This window comes from Typopeltis vanoorti, chromosome 20 (genome assembly GCF_054136105.1).
Source record: "Typopeltis vanoorti isolate ZY-2024b chromosome 20, IOZ_Tvanoo_1.0, whole genome shotgun sequence".
NCBI classification, from domain to species: Eukaryota; Metazoa; Arthropoda; class Arachnida; order Uropygi; family Thelyphonidae; genus Typopeltis; species Typopeltis vanoorti.
Genome location: NC_143568.1, coordinates 50,140,764 through 50,160,067, shown reverse-complemented (window position 1 = coordinate 50,160,067; position 19,304 = coordinate 50,140,764). Strand labels below are relative to the sequence as shown.

The window sequence follows — 19,304 nt, the reverse complement described above, 5'->3', positions numbered from 1 at the left end:
TTTTTTTTTTTAATTGTTACAATACACACAAGTTAAATTTTGTTTTACAGGAACAGCAGCTATGATGTATTGATATATTGATAATATTGATTTGAATATGACAATGTGTATGTCAAATTATGAGTTCATTATTATGAAATTCTATATTAATTTTTAAACGTGTCTTTAAAATTCTGCAATTAATTTTGTATTATTAATGTTAATTAATTAGTGTTGTATTATTGTTGTGCCAAAAGTTTACAAATCGAGTTGCTGACATGCCCGGCACGTCAGCAACTCGATTTGTAAACTTTTGGCACACAGACATAAAAAGGTTCACCACCACTGTACTAGATGATTGTAACTGTTGAATGATGAGTGACAACAAAGAAATAATGCTAACCTACCTTCAAAGTTTGCAGTCTCATCAGACTTTTTCACAAACATATTTGTAATAGGAACAGCCTTATATGGAACTGCAGCAAGATGTTTCTTAGTTTCGCTAGGCTTTACAAGCTGACAATATTTAGCAGCTATATCACATCTGCAAAACTTAAAGTGGCCTTTTGTAGTGTCACCATGAACTGCACACAACCATTTACTAAACATTCCTATTTGCAACCACTGCCTCCTAAATTTTTGCATGTACGCTTTATTTTTCTCTTTGCTCATTTTTGAAGAAGGGTATACAACTCTTTACTGCAACGAATTATGATCAGTCTTTGAAAACTTCCCACTCGCTATCGTAACTACCAACCAGAACACTGTGCAAAGACTAACGTGTAGTGGTGCTATCAACTTTAAGGTGACAAAAATGGCAGACTGTTGGGTCACGTGACTGACGGCATCAAGCGTTTGAAACGTGTATGATGCTCGCACCAAACGTACAATACGATTCCTTATCAAATGCGAACATCTTTTAAAAACAATTTCTTTAACAGTAAGTTATAAAAACAACTAAAAAGAACTGAAACTAGTTCTTAAGGAGCTAGGTGATAGATTAAAATTTTTGGAGCTAGGGAAGAAAAAAAAAAAGCTAGATCTAGCTCCAAAAGAGCTAAATTGGCAACACTGCAGCAAACAAGCTGATGGGGATAGATAACAGGATGAATGAGATGGAAAACAGACTGATACTCTGCAAGATAACACCAAACTTGACATAAAAAATAGAACTTCCCAGAAAAAAAAAAAAGTTACCTATATGAATGACACAGGATTGCCATTTCAATGTCAATATTTAAAGGATTAACTTTGGAGTGTATAGCTATGCACAGCCTGCTGGAGATATGCTGCTATTTTGAATGAGAGTTGACAATGACTGACAAATGATCATACATTGCAAGAGTTGTACACTGCAAGCACATGAAGCTTTTTATCATAACAGAAAATTGCTGCTGTTGCAAGAGAAAATGTAAATGTTGCAAGAGTTTATCATTCCCAGTGATAAGCAGAGTTATATAACTCGGACTCAAACCTATGCTACTATTTGCAAATCTGGTCATCTTTTCTTTTTAGTGACAAAGAAACTGAAAAGGATCCAGGAATGAGAAACAACAGCAACATTAGGACTTGGAATATTGGCAGTGAAAAAGTAGTAGAAATGTATCTATTACAGAATTCACTGAACAGGCAGAGAATTCCCATATTAATACATAGTGGTATAACAGAGTGGAGAAGGGAAGAGAAAGCACAATATGCCATTCCTGAAAGTGGTATAAGAGTGATGAACAAGCAAGTCAGAACACATTTACATGGATATTGGGAGCGGAATGACCTACATTGCCAGTATTCTCATGAATGTAATGTTTGTGGATGAATTAAAGATACAATATGTAAGACATTTTGCTTATTGAGTGAGATCTCATACAACAAGTTTATGTCTCAGAGGTCTGTTAATAATAATTCTGCAATATCAATAGCAATGAATTCATTCTGAGAGTTTTAAATTTCCTGATATATAAATCACATCATATTGTAGTTCATGTCTCCTGTACATTAGGAAAATAAAGAAATCAAGGTACAAAGAGATGAGAAACCTAAGGAACTATACAGACAACATCTTTTGATCTTTGCAAACTTATTTAGTGTGATGCTACCAAATGTATAATTTGAAACAAATCAATGAAAATGTTCAGCTGCAAAAAAAGGATTTAGTCATATAAAATCAAGTGATGCTCTGGATCATGTATACACACTTGATCCAAATGAAATTCATTCTGCAGAAGAATAGCAAAGAAGAGAACAATTAAAAGATGGTCATAACTATGATGAAACTATGAAGGAAGTAGATATCTTGCAATCATCAGTGTGTGTATGTGGGGGAGAAGTTTTGTGAATCATTACTGGTACTATTTGAACCAGTTATGATTCACAAAACTTATAGGAGAAATAAAAATAGCACAGCAGAAAACATTCTGCTTCAGACAAAATAAAATATAGGATTAGACATGTTTAATCAAGTTGAAAACCATGTTGCAAATCTCAGGTAAAAAGTTTAGAAATTGGTATGTTTGAAGTATTAGGAACACTCAGACCACAGTACAGACATAAGTGTTCAGAGAAACCAAAATGCAACATTAGTGTTGGAATAGCATTTAACAGACAATGAACCTCTATATAGATTTATAATTCAACACTTGTTAAAATCAGATGATTTGAATTGATTTATTATTCATAAGTTTGATATTGAATTATTATTCACAAGATTGATATCAAAAAGGATATTCAGTTTTGTATCATAAAATTAAGAGCCTGTGTAGTGCAACTGGAAGAATGCCAATGCATCGCACCCTTCGATTGGAGAAGATGTAAGTTCAATTCTTGTCACAAGAGGAATCTTTATATATATCTATTTTCAATTAAAGGTGAATTAGCTGATCTCATATGGAAGTAGCACGGTTTTTTCCCCTCCCGGAAACTCAGGTTTTTCATCCCGCATACAGACAAATTGGCCTTGAGAAAACGTGATTTATGGACAAAAAAACTCAGTGGTGGTAGGCAGTAGAGTAAGTGTAGACAGAGCTGTAGAGTAGGTGCCTTTCCTCAATAAGTCTTTAGACTCTTGGAGGAGTCATGTAAAAAAAATAATAAAACGATATTCCACAAATTCCATCCATAACATACATTTCTGTAACAATGTTTAATGCTACTTTTCATTATGAAACCATCACAGATATGACATCTGAACTATTTATACTCCTATGGAAGCATAATGAGTAACTGGAAATTAAGAATAAAAATTAAAATGGATACAATGTGAGCCAAATACAAAGAAAGTGAGCACTTATCACATGATCAAAGCGATGTCAATTTAATGTAAGGTTTTTTTTTTAAATTATAGGGTTCAAACACAGAACTATACTGGAGAATTGTTTAATTTAATGAAGACAATGGATTGGTTAGTTCAAACTTTATTAAAAATTAGAAGAAACACACATATAAACCACAGTGAAAATTATTTAATTGTAAATATTTCATCCTAAGTATCTTAGGACATCATCAGTACAGTATTTAAACAAAATTAGGAATAACATACAGTTAGGGCGCATGATTACAATCTAATCATGTGCCCTAACTGTATGTTATTCCTAATTTTGTTTAAATACTGTACTGATGATGTCCTAAGATACTTAGGATGAAATATTTACAATTAAATAATTTTCACTGTGGTTTATACGTGTGTTTCTTCTAATTATGAACACACCACAGGTTTCGTTATTTAAAAAAATTTATTAAAAAATTTTCACTTGTTTTAGTTTATAATTGAATTAAAATCAGTAAATGACTCACTAAATTTCAAAATAAATTAAAAATTTATTTTGAAAATATTCAGGGTGTTCCCTAATAGTTTATTAATTTCAAAAAGTAGGAATTTTTAATAAAGCTTCCTATGCACACCAGATGTGTATTCCACTTGGCTGATCACTTACAAAACCAAAAGTGAATTTTTATCAAATTAATCATTCCATCAGTAATAGAATATGGTTACAGAAAGATAAATGTTTAAGTGATATGCTCAAACAGAAAATTATTCTGAACAACAGTATTGTCAAATTTATTGTTTTGATAGCCTCCGAGTTTGTCTACATTTTTAAGCTACTTGAAAAATAATGGCAATATCCTATAAAAAATAAAATAAACATGAGAAATTAGTCATTTGCTAAATATAATCTGTGATATGCAAAATGTTAATCATTATTTTACATTTAAATACAGCAGAGACCAAGGATTAATATAAAAATATACAGCATACATATACAATCCCATTTCCCCCCCTCTCTTTATTTCACATGACCATTAAGGCAGTTCCTGCTGCCATAATCTGCCAAATGCTTTCAGCTTGAAACAATTTCAAAGAAGTGAAATAACAGACTATACAAACTGACTTTATGCACAAATCCTAATGTAAAAAAGTAAGAAAAAATCTTTAAAAAGTGAAGAATAACTTGCATCATATTGATAAGTTTCAGATATCACTGTTTAATACATACTTCCACTTTCCAAAATGTGCAAATGAACATTCTACAACAATTTTATAAACCAATGAGATGATATTATGTTACACAGAAAAGTCAAACATAATTCTATAAATAATCAACCAAATACTTCTTGTGAAGCATATACTGTGTACAAAAATCCATCTTCATCTCTTTCTCTTTCATAAAGCTCTCCTAGTGTCATTGAAACAGGTGCCATGCTATGTTGATTTACCAGAAGGAAAAAAGCTTGGTTTGGATGAAGCTGTAGCCGTCTTCTGCAAAAAAAAAAAAAAAAAAAAAAGAAAATAAATTAAATAACACACCAACACCCACCCACCCAATGCACATTGTTGTTCATTGTATAAAGTTTTTTTTTCACTTGGTTACTAAGTAAATTCTTTATTGTCCCTTAACAAAAATTATCTTTTTTTTTGTTTACTCCTTTACACAAGTATAAGCAAACAAAGAATGCATGAGAAATAACTTCCTTACTGGGCTACTTGTATAGGGACTGTTGACTTCACATTCATTGTCTCCGTATCCCATAATGCAAAGCACACACTTCCTCCTGGACAAAAATACTCCATACCTGATATGCATTATTGAAAGGGTCACTATCCAGACCCAGGAAGATAACAAGGTTGAATCAATGCAGAAGTTGTATATATTCCACATATATGGGAAGAGATGTAGGTGAAAAAGATCTGGAAATGGCGGCACAGAGGGACCGCAGAGTTGGAGGAGAAGAGCTATAAAAGATACAAATAAGTTGTAAAAAAAGATTAATGTGGAAAAGATTTTCCATACAGAATAGACAGAGATTCAGGAATAGAGCAAGAGGTCAATTCCATCCTTGGCAGTGTACATATGGAGAGTGAGCAAGGGAAGATGAACACCTCTTCATGAAGAATGGTTGGTAAGTGGAATGCATTCCCCAAGTGTGGAAAATCATTGAGTCAGCCTGAAGCATGGTTCAATGACAGTTTAAGAGTTTTGTGTGAAGTGGAGAATCTTGTATAATCAGTCTTTCAACTGCATGAAGATCTACTGTTCATGTTCCATCAAGAAAAGCAACGTCAGAGAGCAGTGATGTTACGAGAAGATATGATTATCATCATCAAATGCTTGACATATACCCTCCAGGGATGTACAGGATATTATGATAGTATTGCAGTGGTGGCTGGTGAAAATTTTAAGTGGGGGTGCTGCATATACAAAAAACCTTTTTTTTCTTAATCAGTAACGAATTTATTAATAAATAAATTTACATATTAAAAAATTGCTTTATTAAAAATATTTCATCCTCACCACAAACAAACACCAATAATAAAAGTTTCGTATCAATAGCAATGACAAGCGCAAATGAATATCGGCATTAGATCGCAGTGCATTTGTTTCATGTAACGATATTGAAAAAATATAATTCTTTTCATATTTTTAACAGTGACACTCGTCCTAATTCAGCCTTGTATCTATAATAAGTAAATAATTATATGTTATTTTAGCAAAATAAAATAAGATTTATAAAAAATAGTTCACCATGAACATGCACCAATAATAAACATTTCATATCTCACAGAAATAACGCGCACAAGCTTATGATACACTGCCCAAGCGGCAGTGTATTTAATGAAGTAACGTGCAATGACAAGCACAAACGAATATCGGTGTTAGATCGCAGTGCATTTGTTTTGTAATCTAAAGTGTTAATCGAACAATTCCAGTTATTAACTATTCAATCAATGCCAAAACATAAGCTGTAACCTTTAACATGTTGTATTGCATTTATATAATGTTGAAAGCATTATTATTTATAAACACAGACAAAATTTAATTTTTTCATTTTTTCCTTGGGGGTGCTACAGTGCTTATGAACGAGCCACCACTGTAGTAGTGCATGAAGAACGTACATAACTTAATTCCTATCAACAATTTTCTTCCAAAGCAATCTCTTATCTGTCAAGACTCCAACATTATCAATTTTTAAACTACGGCAATTTTTTACTTATCAATCCTCCTATATCTTGGTCTTCTTCTGGGTCTTTTTGCTGCCAACCTGGCACACAACACTTGTTTTGCTAATTTTTCCTCTCCCATTCTGTTTAAGTGACCATACCCTGAGATTAGCTCTGCTAACACATTCCTGGATGTTAACAATGTCAAGTTCTTTCCTAATATTCTCATTTTTAATATGATATTGCCATTGATACCATCTGTTCACACACCTAATCTTTCTCAGGACTCTTGTCTTTGGTCAAGTGTTTATTTTTTCTAACCCACTTCTCAGATCCATAAATTAAAATTGGTTTCAACACTGCCTTATATACAGCTAATTTAGTGTTTTGACTAATTTTCTCTTATTGCATATAAATTTATTCAGTTAACTTCCGACCACAGCAGCTTTGTTGATTCTGTTGTCTATTTCGATATACATAATTTACCATCTCCACTAAGTTGGGTAGAGCAATAGTTAACACAGGTGATGTCAAAATTTTGCAGGATGATTTGGATAGATTGCCAGACTGAGCTAAGGAGAATGGATGTCAGTTTAATGTGGCAAAGTATAACGTTATGCATTTTGGGGTGAAAAAATTATCAGTAGTATACCCCATTAGTGGAACTGTATGTCAGATAATTGATGAAGCCAGAGTCTTGGGAGTGTTAATGGATAGGGAGTTAAACTTTAGGGGTACATAGCAAAAGTGGCTAAAGCAGCTCATCAGATCACCCGGTTACTGAAGAATACTTTGGCAAACAGACACAAACAGGTTATTGTTCGATAAGGCTTGGACTGTACTCATCAGAGTAAAAAACTCATTGGACTCTACTCTGGTGAGTAGATGAGTAAGGACCCTCTGGAGTTGCCTGCAAGAATAATAATATCTTTTTCTCCAGTTTTCATGTCCCCTTTATGATCTCTAATTCCTTTTACAGCACTCTTTCCTCCATTTCTGAGCTTTTTCAACAGCCTCCCTCTAGAATATTTTACCACCTTCCTGATATTTATTTTCTATGTTCTTACCAAAGTCTTCCCATGATCATTAATTATATGAAGAGCCAAAGGCTTCAATTCGGCGACATATAAACTTATTTAAGTTAAGGGATATTACATCCCATATTGTTTCATAGCCGAATAAGAAACTCAAAGAGTTTCATGCTGAATATAGTAAATATATAAAGTTCGGTGAGTCCAAGCATAAGCAAATACCTGAATAGTGTTACAACTGACCCTTTAGGGAGTGCAACACTGAAGCAACTCATGGTAAGGGTGGAGCAAGCTCCGATCACTATTCTTGATATTTCCCCATAATGTGAAACCCAGCTCCTAGGAGCTGTATTACTGTTTTACATTATGAGTGAGAGAAGGTCACTACCCAGACCGGTTTCAACCTTTATTGAAGTCTCATCAGTGAGTAGGTAGACCTAGAAATACCAAGTTTGTAGCAAACAGAACTTACATATACCCTACTATGACAATTGCCAAGAAGGTGTCCTAATAAATTATTAATTATATGAAGCGCGAAAGGCTTCAATTCGGCGACATATAAACTTATTTAAGTTAAGGGATATTACATCCCATATTGTTTCATAGCCGAATGTTTGTTTAGCTAGTTTTACATTTGTCTCTGTATTCTCTAAGAGCACAAGCTGACTTATGTGCCAGGAACTTTTGATATGTTTCTTCTTTTTCTTCACTGCCTCTTTAGCTTCCTGTACCTACCATGGAGTTCTGATTTTTCTATCCTTTCAGACAACCTCACCACATGCCTTTCTGCCTGAATCAATCAATGTTTTCTTCAGGGCTTGCCACTGAATCTCCGAGGTTTGATTCTGTTTGCAAAGTCTTTCATTTTTTCTGGAATAATGTTTGTGTATTTTAGCCTACAGTTCACATCTATGTGCTGCTCAAGTTTTATTCACTTTACAACTTTCTTACATGGTCTTTCTTTCAATATGAAATTCAATTTTATCCTGCTCAAGTCTAAATGGCGATCTCTTCCAATTTCAAATCTTCTGTACACTCTGGTGTCCTGCACCAGTGGGTAAACATCACTATCAGCAATAATATAGTCAATTCCACTTTTCTTATATATTCCTTGCCTCTTCTCTCTATGTGAATTTATGCACATTTTTATGTTCGAACATTGTGTTAGTAATAACCAATCCATGTCCTGAACAGTAATCCAACAAATATTTGCCGTCAGCTTTGCTCTCTTCTCCAAATTTCCCAAAATATTTCTGTATGTCTGACAATCATTTCCTACTCTGCCATGCAGATCTCCAACACAATGGAAAAGGAAAACTTTTCCTTTTCCATTGTGTCAGTTGTTTACTCTAAAGCCTCAAAAAATTCCTCCACTTCTACCTTAGTAGAACCTTCTGTGGCACAAATAAGTCTCATTGTCCAGTTCTCCACTCTGATATCTGCTCACATCACTCTACTTGATATTGCTTGCCATTCAAGATGATTAGCCTTGTAATTTAGTCTTGAATACTACAGCTACACCTTCTTTTCCTGATTCTTATGCCTGAATATAATATTTTGTTAAACATACAAATTTATTGTTTTAATACTGACCATATTGTAATTCGTACAAACATCTTACATTTTTTGCCTACCAGTTTCGCTAGCAAACTGTCTAGCTTTTTCAAGGCGTTGATGGAAAAGCATAAAAACCTAGTAAATGCAAATTGAAAGGAACATAAAACGTTGTGAACAATCTAGTAGCTAAGGTTGCACGTTCGTGTGACAGAGATTGAAAGGACTTATTGTTCTTATTCATTATCATGCATGCGTGATTGTTGTAAACGCGTAATGTGATTACTGGCTAGCTGTAGTTCAGATGGATTTAGAGAGAGTATCAGGGTTTTTTAACGAACTGTTCAGAATAGTACCCTGATTTCTGTTGAGGTTTCTGACAGTTAATAACACTATTGTGGCTTGCTTGAATAAAAGATGTCTGTAGTCGTCATCCAAATATGACATAGCTGTTTTGCCACTCTATCGTGTGGTCAGACGTACAGAAATGATGTGCTAAGCCGGAAGAAATACTTTTGTTGTGGTTTACATTACCAACGTGTTCTTTTTGTCTGATCTCTAAACTCTGTGAAGTTTGTCCGATGTAGGCAAGACCACAGGAGCAAGGAATGTGATATACTCCTGGATATTTGTAGAATGGTACCTTATCTTTTGGGGATCCTAAAACCTGTCTGATGCTGGTGGTTGGTTTGAAAACCACTCTGATGTTGTAGGCTCTTAATATTCTGGCTATTTGATAAGAAATTGACCAGATGAAAGGGATCACTACAGTAGAAATGTACTCAGAGCTTGATTCTTCTTCTCTGGGGTTGTCACCGTATAGATATTTTTTGATGATGTTTGGAGGATATCCATTTTGTGATAATGTGTTGGCTATAAGTGAGAGTTCAGTCTGTGTATCCTCCTCTTCTGATATAAACTTTTGGGCTCTATTTTTCAACATGTGGATAATGCTCAGTTTGTGTGTCCTGTGATGGTTTGAAATGTAATGAAGATATCTCCCAGTGTCTGTAGGCTTTCTGTAAATAGATAATTTGACACTATTTGATTGTCTCATTATCAAGATGTCTGAAAAATGCAGTTGGCTGTTGTTTTCCACTTCCAGAGTGAATTTTATCTTGTTATGTATTGAGTTGATTTTATTCACAAACGATTTTAGGTTTTCTAAGCTGTCTTGCCATATAATGAAGATATCATCTACATATCTCCACCATATAGATGGTCTAGGAGAGATTGTGGAGAGAATATCTTTTTCAAGTTTTTCCATGAAAAGGTCTGCACAAGATGGTGATAGTGGGCTTCCCATTGCTAGGCCTTCTAATTGTTGGTATATAGTGTTGTTAACCTTGAAGAAATTAGACTGAAGGCAGTGTCTAAACATCTGTGTGATGTCTAGAAGAAAGAGGTCTGGAATGATGTTTATTACTTCTGCCCTCTTTTGCTTCCTCCCCTCCATAAAATAAAAAATTCCATCAACTGAAATCATGTATGATGCTTTCAGAAGTTTGTACGTCTCAATCATATCACTCCTCTTTCTCCTGTTTGCAGTCCACAAATTCTTAATCTGTCTTCCTAATCAGTATTCCACAATCTTGATATCATTTTAAACACTCTGCTTTGCACTCTCTCCACTGTATCAAAATCACAACAGAAACCAGACCTGCACATAATAGTCCAACTGAGGTCTTATCAAATCCACATAATGAGGCAAAATGGCATCCTTATCTTTACATGTTAAAGTTCATTTCAGAATTGCAATTATTTTTAAGTTGTATTTGCAATCTTTGCTACATGGCACCTGAACTGCAACTTGCTATCTACTAACATTCCAAGATATCTAACCTGATCAGGTTCTTCTAGCATAATCCTACCAATATAATATGACATTGGATATCTAATCACACCAAAGTGCATGACTTCGCATTCACTGACATCCATTTTTCCATGCCTACAATTCCAGCCTATTCAAATCATTCTGCAAGTACTGCATATCAGCAGCATTCCTGATTACCCAACCTATCTTTGCATCATCATCATCAAATAGCTGTATATTGCCTGTCAAATCATTCCCAATATCATTAATGTATAGATTGAATAGCTCACATGGTTAGCCTAGCGACTATGCACTTTACGACGATATGCCTGGGGAAGGAGTGTTCTAGGTTCAATTCCCGTCGACGACGTGAGGAGCTCAAAGATCTTCCTCAGCCATAGACAAGTTAGCCAGTCTTGGGTATGGACAGCAGGGTGTTTCCCCCCAGTTTATCAGGGGTTTTCATCCTGCAAGCAGACAAATCGGCCCCGTGAACACACATAGATTACAGTCATGATTATCACCCTTAGGGGATGCAGCAGAGGAGTGATGAACCAGTTGCATTAATATGCCAGTAACCGATCATTAGGAGGGGACTCAACTTGTCCTAAGATGGATGAGAAGGATATGACAGGATATCATATCCTTCTCATTCAGATTGAATAACAGTGGACCAAGGACTGATCCTCGTGGTGCACCACGAGTTATCTTAAATCTTGAGAATAACATCTCCCGTATACCACTTTTTGATATGTCAGTTAGCCATTCTCTTATCCATGCTAATAGTTTATAATCCAAATCATATTCTCCAATTTATGCAACAGTCTTCCATGCTGTATTCTGTGGAAAGCTTTAACAAAATTCAAAAGTATCATGGTATATCCATTCTCCTTGTCTAGTTTAATGTTAACATTATTATAGAATGTAAGCAAGTTGCTAAAACATGATTTTCTCTTAGTAAACCCATGCTGTTCATTGCAAAGTAGAGATTCACTGTCAACCCATTTCTGAATGCAAGCCCTAACCATTTTTTCCAAAATCTTCACCACCACCACTCTTGAGATATTGATTGGTTGATAGTTGGATACATCAGTCTTTGAGCCACCCTTGTGTGGAATTACCATATATTCTTTGCATTTCTGGAAAGGTAAGGGAAGTGGAAATGGAGTGTTTGAGGGAGGTAATTGCAGACTGCATATCTAGAATCAGGAGAGTAAATCAAGTGGGAGTTAAATGGATGAATATCATCATCAAACTGGAACTGCAAAAAAAAAAAAAAAAGAAACAATTGCAGAGAGAATTTAAGGAGAAAGATGACCTGCAGGCATGAAGAGTACAAGGCACAAACCAGAAGGGTTACTAGTGTGATAAGAAAGACAAAAGCAGATTATGAAATGAAGTTAGCAATGCAGACTAAAAAGAATCTCCAACAGTTCTCTGATATGCTGCAAGTAAAAGAAAGAACATATATGGTAGAATGATTTTAAGGAATGCCGATCGTTGGGAGGTAACTGAATCAGTTGAAATAGTAGAATTACTAAGTGTATTACTATTACTTTGCAAGAGCATATCATCCAGGTGGTGGTGGTTGTAATATTACAGGAACAAGAGAATCAAAGGCTTATATCGGAACTGATGTAAATGTAACAGAGGTGCATAGCATATTACAAAATCTTTATGTGAATACAGCTGTGGGATTGGATGGTATACCAGCTAGAGTTTTACGTGAGGTAGCAAGAGAATTGTCAGTGCCCTTGACCATATTGTTTAATCTAAGTCTCAGCTCTGGGTTAGTCCTGAGGGGAAAATAGTTCTATTGCATAAAGGAGGCTACAAGACAGACATAGCAAATTACTGACTGATCAGCACATCAGGAGTTGTTATCGAAGGATTCGAGAAGTTGGTCAAGCATGGATGGATGGAAATACATACAGGAATGGATAGATAGAAATGGGATACTGTATAGGGGAAAAACATGGTTTTCTGAAGGATAGGTTATGCCTCACATTTTATAATAGTAACATCCAGGAATGTGTTAGCAAAGCTAATCTCAGGTGGTATTGTCACTTAAACAGAATGGGAGAAGAAAAATGATCAAAACAAGTGTTCTCTGCCTGGTTGGCAGGAAAAAGACCCAGAGGAAGACCAAGATACAAGTGGATTGATACAGTATAAAGTGCTATAGAAGATAGAAATATAAGACCTGATAATATTGAAGTCTTGATAGGTAACAGATTGATTTGGAGGAAAATTGAAGATAGGAAGTTAGCAATGATGCAAGTTTTTCATGTAGTACTATAATTTCTTGTACATCTCTTAATGGTACATGTCAGGAATTTGATGATGATGGTGACAGCTGAGTTGGATAAAGGTAATGGGTTTACACTGATACTGCTAAACTTTGCAAAGGCCTTTGACAGTATACCACATGGAATTCTAATCAGTAAAGTGCAGCACATGGGGATGGATATAGGGTTGGTAAGATGGATTGGAGGGTGGTTGATGGAGAGATATCAAAGAGTAGTTTATTTAGGAGTAGAGTCAAAAAGAAGGCCTGTAACTAGTGGCATGCTGCAGGGTTCTGTTCTTGGACTGCTATTGTTTAATTTGTTCATTAATTATACAGGAAAGGATCTGAGGGGGAACTGTTCAGTTGTTTGCTGATGATGATGCAAAGTAGGTAGAGCAATAGTTAATACAGATGATGTCCAAATTTTGCAAGATGATTTGGATAAATTGACAGACTGGGCAAAGGAATAGATGTCAGTTTAATGTTGCAAAGTGTAGGGTTATGCATTTTAGGGTGAAAAGATTACCAGATGTATACCACATTAAAAGATTACCAGATGTATACCACACTTGGAACTATACTCCAAGAAACTGACGAATCCAGAGACTTGGAAGTGTTACTGTATATGGAGTTAAAATTCAGGGGACACAGAGCAAAAGTGGCTAAAACAGCTCATCAGATCACTTGGTTGATTGATAAAGAATATTTTGACGTGCAGAGACAAGTAGGTTATTGTTTCTCTTTATTGAGCCTTGATAAGATCCCATGCTTGACTACTGCGTGCAGATCTGGGTGCCAGGATTTTTTGATGATGAGGTGGAGAGGATCCAGAGGCAAGTTATCAAAATGGTAAGAGGTCTATGCAATGAACCTGGTAGAAGATTTGTGGGTTACAGAAACTGGTTGACAGGCTGAAAAGGGGTTATATGCTGAGACACAAATTATGGAAGGGTTTTTACAAGATCAATTTAGAGGAAATTTTTCAGAACTGGTTGTTGGAGAACTGTGATAAGAAAGACAAAAAGCCATCAGTGAAACTGATAGTTTTTGTTTTTCTAGGGGGCCCATCAGTGAAACTGAGTAAGAGTGTTGTTAGTGAGGGTGTTAGAAATTGTTTTTTTGCTTGGAGAGTAGTGAATGAGTGGAATAGGTTGCCAGAGTCTGTTGTGGGTGTCATGACTTTGAATGAGTTCAAAGCAAAGTATGATAGGTGCTGTGCAAATCTTGGATAGTTCTTGCCATGATGTTTAGGGGCTGCCCTCAATGAGTCTCAGGATTCCTTGGAGTTGTCTAATAATAATAACAGTCAATATATTACGAGAATGGCCAACTTAGACAAACATCAAGTAGGAATTAAGGGTGGCAAAAATAAATAAGGAAAATCTGGAGCAGTGGATTCAGTTGGTTAAGAGGGAAAGGCAAAAAATTTGGACTTGATTTAAACATTATCAAAACAAAAAGGATTGCTTCTGGAAATTTGGATGAATTCAAGATTGAAAGAGATAAAGCAGAAATGGTTGAAAGTTATGATTTACTGGGGTCCAGAATAAGAAATGATGGTCAATATGAAGATGAAATTAAAAGAAGGGTAGCCAGGGGGTAAAAAAAGCTATGTTAAACCTGACAAAAATTATGAAAGTGATGTTAGTAATGTTACAAAAGTTACAAATGACAAAGCAATAGTATTTCTGGTAGTAATGTATGGATGCAACAGCTGGATTATTAATTATGGGGAAATGGAAGAGACTATTAAGAATCCCATGGACGGCAAAGAATGACTAATAAGAAGATTTCAGAGCATATAAAGACAGAATGATTATTATTGTTCCGGGCAACTCCAAGGAGTCGACAGATTCATCGAGGGAGGCCCTAACATCATGTCAAGAACAACTATTCGACATTGACACAGTACCTATCATACCTTGCCTTGAACTCATTCATGGTCGTAGCACCCACAACAGACTCGGGAAGCTTATTCCACTCATTCACAACTCTCTAAGTAAAAAACCTAGCTCTAACTCCCTTGTCAACCACGCTCTTGCCCAGCTTCCATGCATGGCCCCTAGTCCTCTAACCACCAGTCATATTTTCAAAAATATCTTCTGGATCAATCTTATAGAAACCCTTCAGTAATTTGAATGTCTCAATCATATCACCCCTCCTTCGCCTATCGTCCAATCTCTGCAACCCACAAATCTTCAACCTATTCTCATAAGGTTCATTCCACAGACCTTCTATCATCTTGGTCACTCGTCTCTGGATCCTCTCCACTTCCTCCCCATCACGAAGAAACCCTGGTGCCCATAACTGGGCACAGTAGTCCAGATGGGGTCTTATCAAGGCTCGATACAGAGGAACAACAACTTCTTTGTCTCTGCATGTTAAAGTATTTTTCAGAAGCCAAGTGATTTGATGAGCTGATTTAGTCACTTTTGCAATGTGCCCCCTTAACTTCAATTCCCTATCCACCAACACTCCCAAATCCCTGGCCTCATCAATCTCCTGGAGTATGGTTCCACCAATGTGATATACTGCTGCTATTCTTTTCATCCCAAAGTGCATAACCTTACACTTTGCCACATTAAATTGACATCCATTTTTCCTAGCCCAGTCCTCCAAACTATCCAAATCATCCTGTGCACTCACAATTGCTCTACCCAACTTTGCATCATCAGCAAACAAGTGAACACTTCCTCTCAAATCCTTTCCTATATCATTGATGAACAAATTGAAAAGCAGTGGTCCAAGAACAGAGCCCTGCGGCACACCACTAGTCACAAGCCGTCTTTTAGACTCCACTCCTGCATAAACCACTCTCTGGTATCTCTCCTTCAACCACCCTCCTATCCATCTCAATAACCCTATATCTATCCCCATCTGCTCCAGTTTACTGATTAGGGTTCCATGTGGTAACCTGTCAAAGGCCTTGGCAAGGTCCAGTAGTATCACTGTAAATCCATTACCCCTATCCAGTTCGGCCGTCACTGTGTTATAAAATGTGAGCAAGTTACTGAGGCATGATCTACCCTTCACAAAACCATGTTGTCCCCCATACAATATTCCATTTTCATCTATCCAATCCTGTATATTCTTTTCTTGACTAATTTCTCTAAGGCCTTGACAATGATTCCTGATATGCTAATCGGTCGGTAATTTACAACAGCAGTCTTGGAACCACCTTTATGCAGTGGAACTATTTTCCCCTCTTTCCACCCCCTCGGGACTAACCCAGACCCGAGACTCAAATTAAACAAAATGGTCAAGGGTACTGACAATTCTTTAGCTGCTTCTCGTATGACACGAGTTGGTATACCATCCTATCCCACGGATGTATTGACATTGAGGTTATGCAATAGACTACTCACCTCCACTTCATTCACCACAATTCCCGTATAATCTACTGGTTTATTCGTTTCTGCAATGTCACCACCTAGATGATATATACTTGCAAAGTGCTCACTCAGTAACTCAACTATATCAACTGATTCAGTTACCTCCCTACCATCGGCATTCTTTAAATTCATTCTGCCATGTACATTTTTCCTTTTACTTGCTACATATCTAAAACACTGTTTAGGATTCTCTTTAGCCTGCATGGCCAATGTTCTTTCGTAATCCTTTTTTGCTTTTCTTACCACACTTGTTACCCTTCTGGCCTGCGCTTTATACCGTTCATGTGCCTGCCGGTCACCTTTCTCCTTAAATTCCCTCCATAGTTGTTTCTTTTTTTGCAGCTCAAGCTTAATGGTGTTATTCATCCATTTAACCCCTACTTGATTTATTATTCGGACTCTAGGTATACAGTCAGCCATTGCTTCATGCAAACACTTCTTAACTGCCTCCCATGCACTATCAACTTCTAGTCCTTGCAGTTGTACATGCCATGGCACTGAACCAATCAAACTCCTAAGCTTGTCATACTTTCCAGCCCAATAATTCCACATGTACCCTGTCTTAATTGAAAATTCCACACCTTTAGCCACCTCCCAAGTCATGACCTTATGGTCACTCTCACCAATTGGTGGCAACATGGTCATGTTCGTTACAGCCACATTCTCATTTGCAATTACTAGGTCAAGCACTCTCTGACCCCTAGTATTTTCCATTACATGCTGTCGCATATAGTTATCCCTTAATAACAGCATAAAATCCAATTCCTTCCTCCCGTGTGTCCTCTCCTCACTCCAATCAATGCGACCACAGTTGAAATCTCCCATAATAATTACCCTCCTTCCACTCATTTCTTCTATTTGCGTATGCATACTATCCCCACCATCTTTTCCATCACCTGGTCTATAGCAGCACCCAATTGTATATTTAGTTCTGCTAGCCACAATCTCACACCAAATGGCCTCAAATGTGCTCTTTTCTCTATCCTGCAATTCAACTTCTATTCTCCTTGGCTGTAGCTTATCAGCTATCATCAACAATACTCCTCCCCCCATTTTATTCTCCCTGTCATTCCTGAACACACTATACCCATCACATTCAATCCCACTAACTATATCATCTACAGGCACTTCCAGACCACAGGTTATTGGTATTAGTGAATCATGGCTAACTATATCATCTACAGTCAGCCATGATTCACTAATACCAATAACCTGTGGTCTGGAAGTGCCAACCATGGCCAAAAACTCTTCCTTCTTGTTCCTAATACTCCTAGCATTAGTGTACTTGAATTTAAGACAATATATTTGAGACATTTGATTTAAACATTATCAAAACAAAAAGGATTGCTTCTGGAAATTTGGATGAATTTAAGATTGAAAGAGATAAAACAGAAATGTTTGAAAGTTATGATTTACTGGGGTCCAGAATACGAAATGATGGTCAATATGAAGATGAAATTAAAAGAAGGGTAGCCATGGGGTAAAAAAAGCTATGTTAAACCTGACAAAAATTATGAAAGTGATGTTAGTAATGTTACAAAAGTTACAATTGCCAAAGCAATAGTATTTCTGGTAGTAATATATGGATGCAACAGCTGGATTATTAATTATGGGGAAATGGAGGAGACTATTAAGAATCCCATGGATGGCAAAGAATGACTAATAAGAAGATTTCAGAGCATATAAAGACAGAATGATACTTGTAGACAATGATCGTTAAATAGCAGTTAATGTACTTTAAGCATATTATGTGGCAGATGCAGTGGAAATGGCAGTTATGTTGGGGAAGATTGAGGGAAAGAGAAGGAATGGAAGACCACAAAAGACCTGGTTGGACAATATAAAGGAACTTGCCAACTTGAATTTACAAACTTTTGAAAGAAAAGACAAGAGTTGAATGAGATGAAGAGCCTTTGTTCACAGGATACCAAAAGTCGGAAACAACTGGATATTCAAGACAAAAGCTATAGCAAATAATTTTGGTGAGATAGAATCTTCTTGTCTGACTCCTCTTTTTATTTCTATTTCTCTTCCATGTAAATTTATTACTGCTGAACCTCTCTCATATAGATGAGCTAATGTATTAAAATAAATACTATTCTTATATGTTTTAAAGCTTCTAACATTTTATATATTCCTATCGAGATGAAGGCTTTTTCATAAGTATCAAAGTTGAAGAAATAGGTATATCATTTTGTAGGAGTAGTGATAGCATTCAACACTGATCATGAAGATAAACTTGATTGGAAGGCAGTTTCAAGTAGAGTTATGTGGGCCAACTTCAAAATGGAGACATAGACAATGGAACTTATTTGTGCCTATGGTCCCACAGAAGGTTCTTCTAAGGAAGAAGTGGAGGAATTTTTTTGAGTCATTAAAACAGGCAGCTGACAAAGAAAATGAAAAAAAAAAAAAAAAAAAAAAATCCCTACTCTGTTGTTCATATCTCCTTGTTTGGAGATCTGAACAGCAGAGTAAGGAATGAATTCCATCAGGCATGCATACAGGAATATTTTGAAAAATTTTGGAGAAAAGGGCAAAGCTAATAATTATGGTAAGTATTTACTGTATTTCTGCTAAGGACATGGACTGGTCATTACTAACACCATGTTCCAAAATAAAGATCTACATGGGAGAAAATGCAAGAAATAAGAAAAGCCTCATTGACTATGTCATTGTTGATAGTAAAATCAGTCTTGTTCAGGATACAAGTGTGTATAGAGAATTTGAAACTGGAAGTGATCGTTACTTAGTACTAAGCAGGATAAAAATGGATATCACTTATGTAACAGTATGTAAGAAAGTTTTAAAA

The 19,304-nt window shown here is 36.0% G+C and overlaps 1 protein-coding gene across 1 annotated transcript in view; it reads right to left on the bottom strand.

The window, feature by feature from the left end:
* Positions 1–4,006: 4,006 nt before the first annotated feature.
* LOC150095423 (microtubule-associated protein 1 light chain 3 alpha-like) overlaps positions 4,007–19,304 on the bottom strand; it is a 64,273-nt gene continuing 48,975 nt past the window's right edge. Inside the window, exon 4 of the mRNA XM_090410214.1 lies at positions 4,007–4,732. Coding sequence (XP_090266340.1) covers positions 4,573–4,732 — 160 coding nt within the window. The 3' untranslated portion in view covers positions 4,007–4,572. The remainder of the gene's footprint in view (positions 4,733–19,304) is intronic.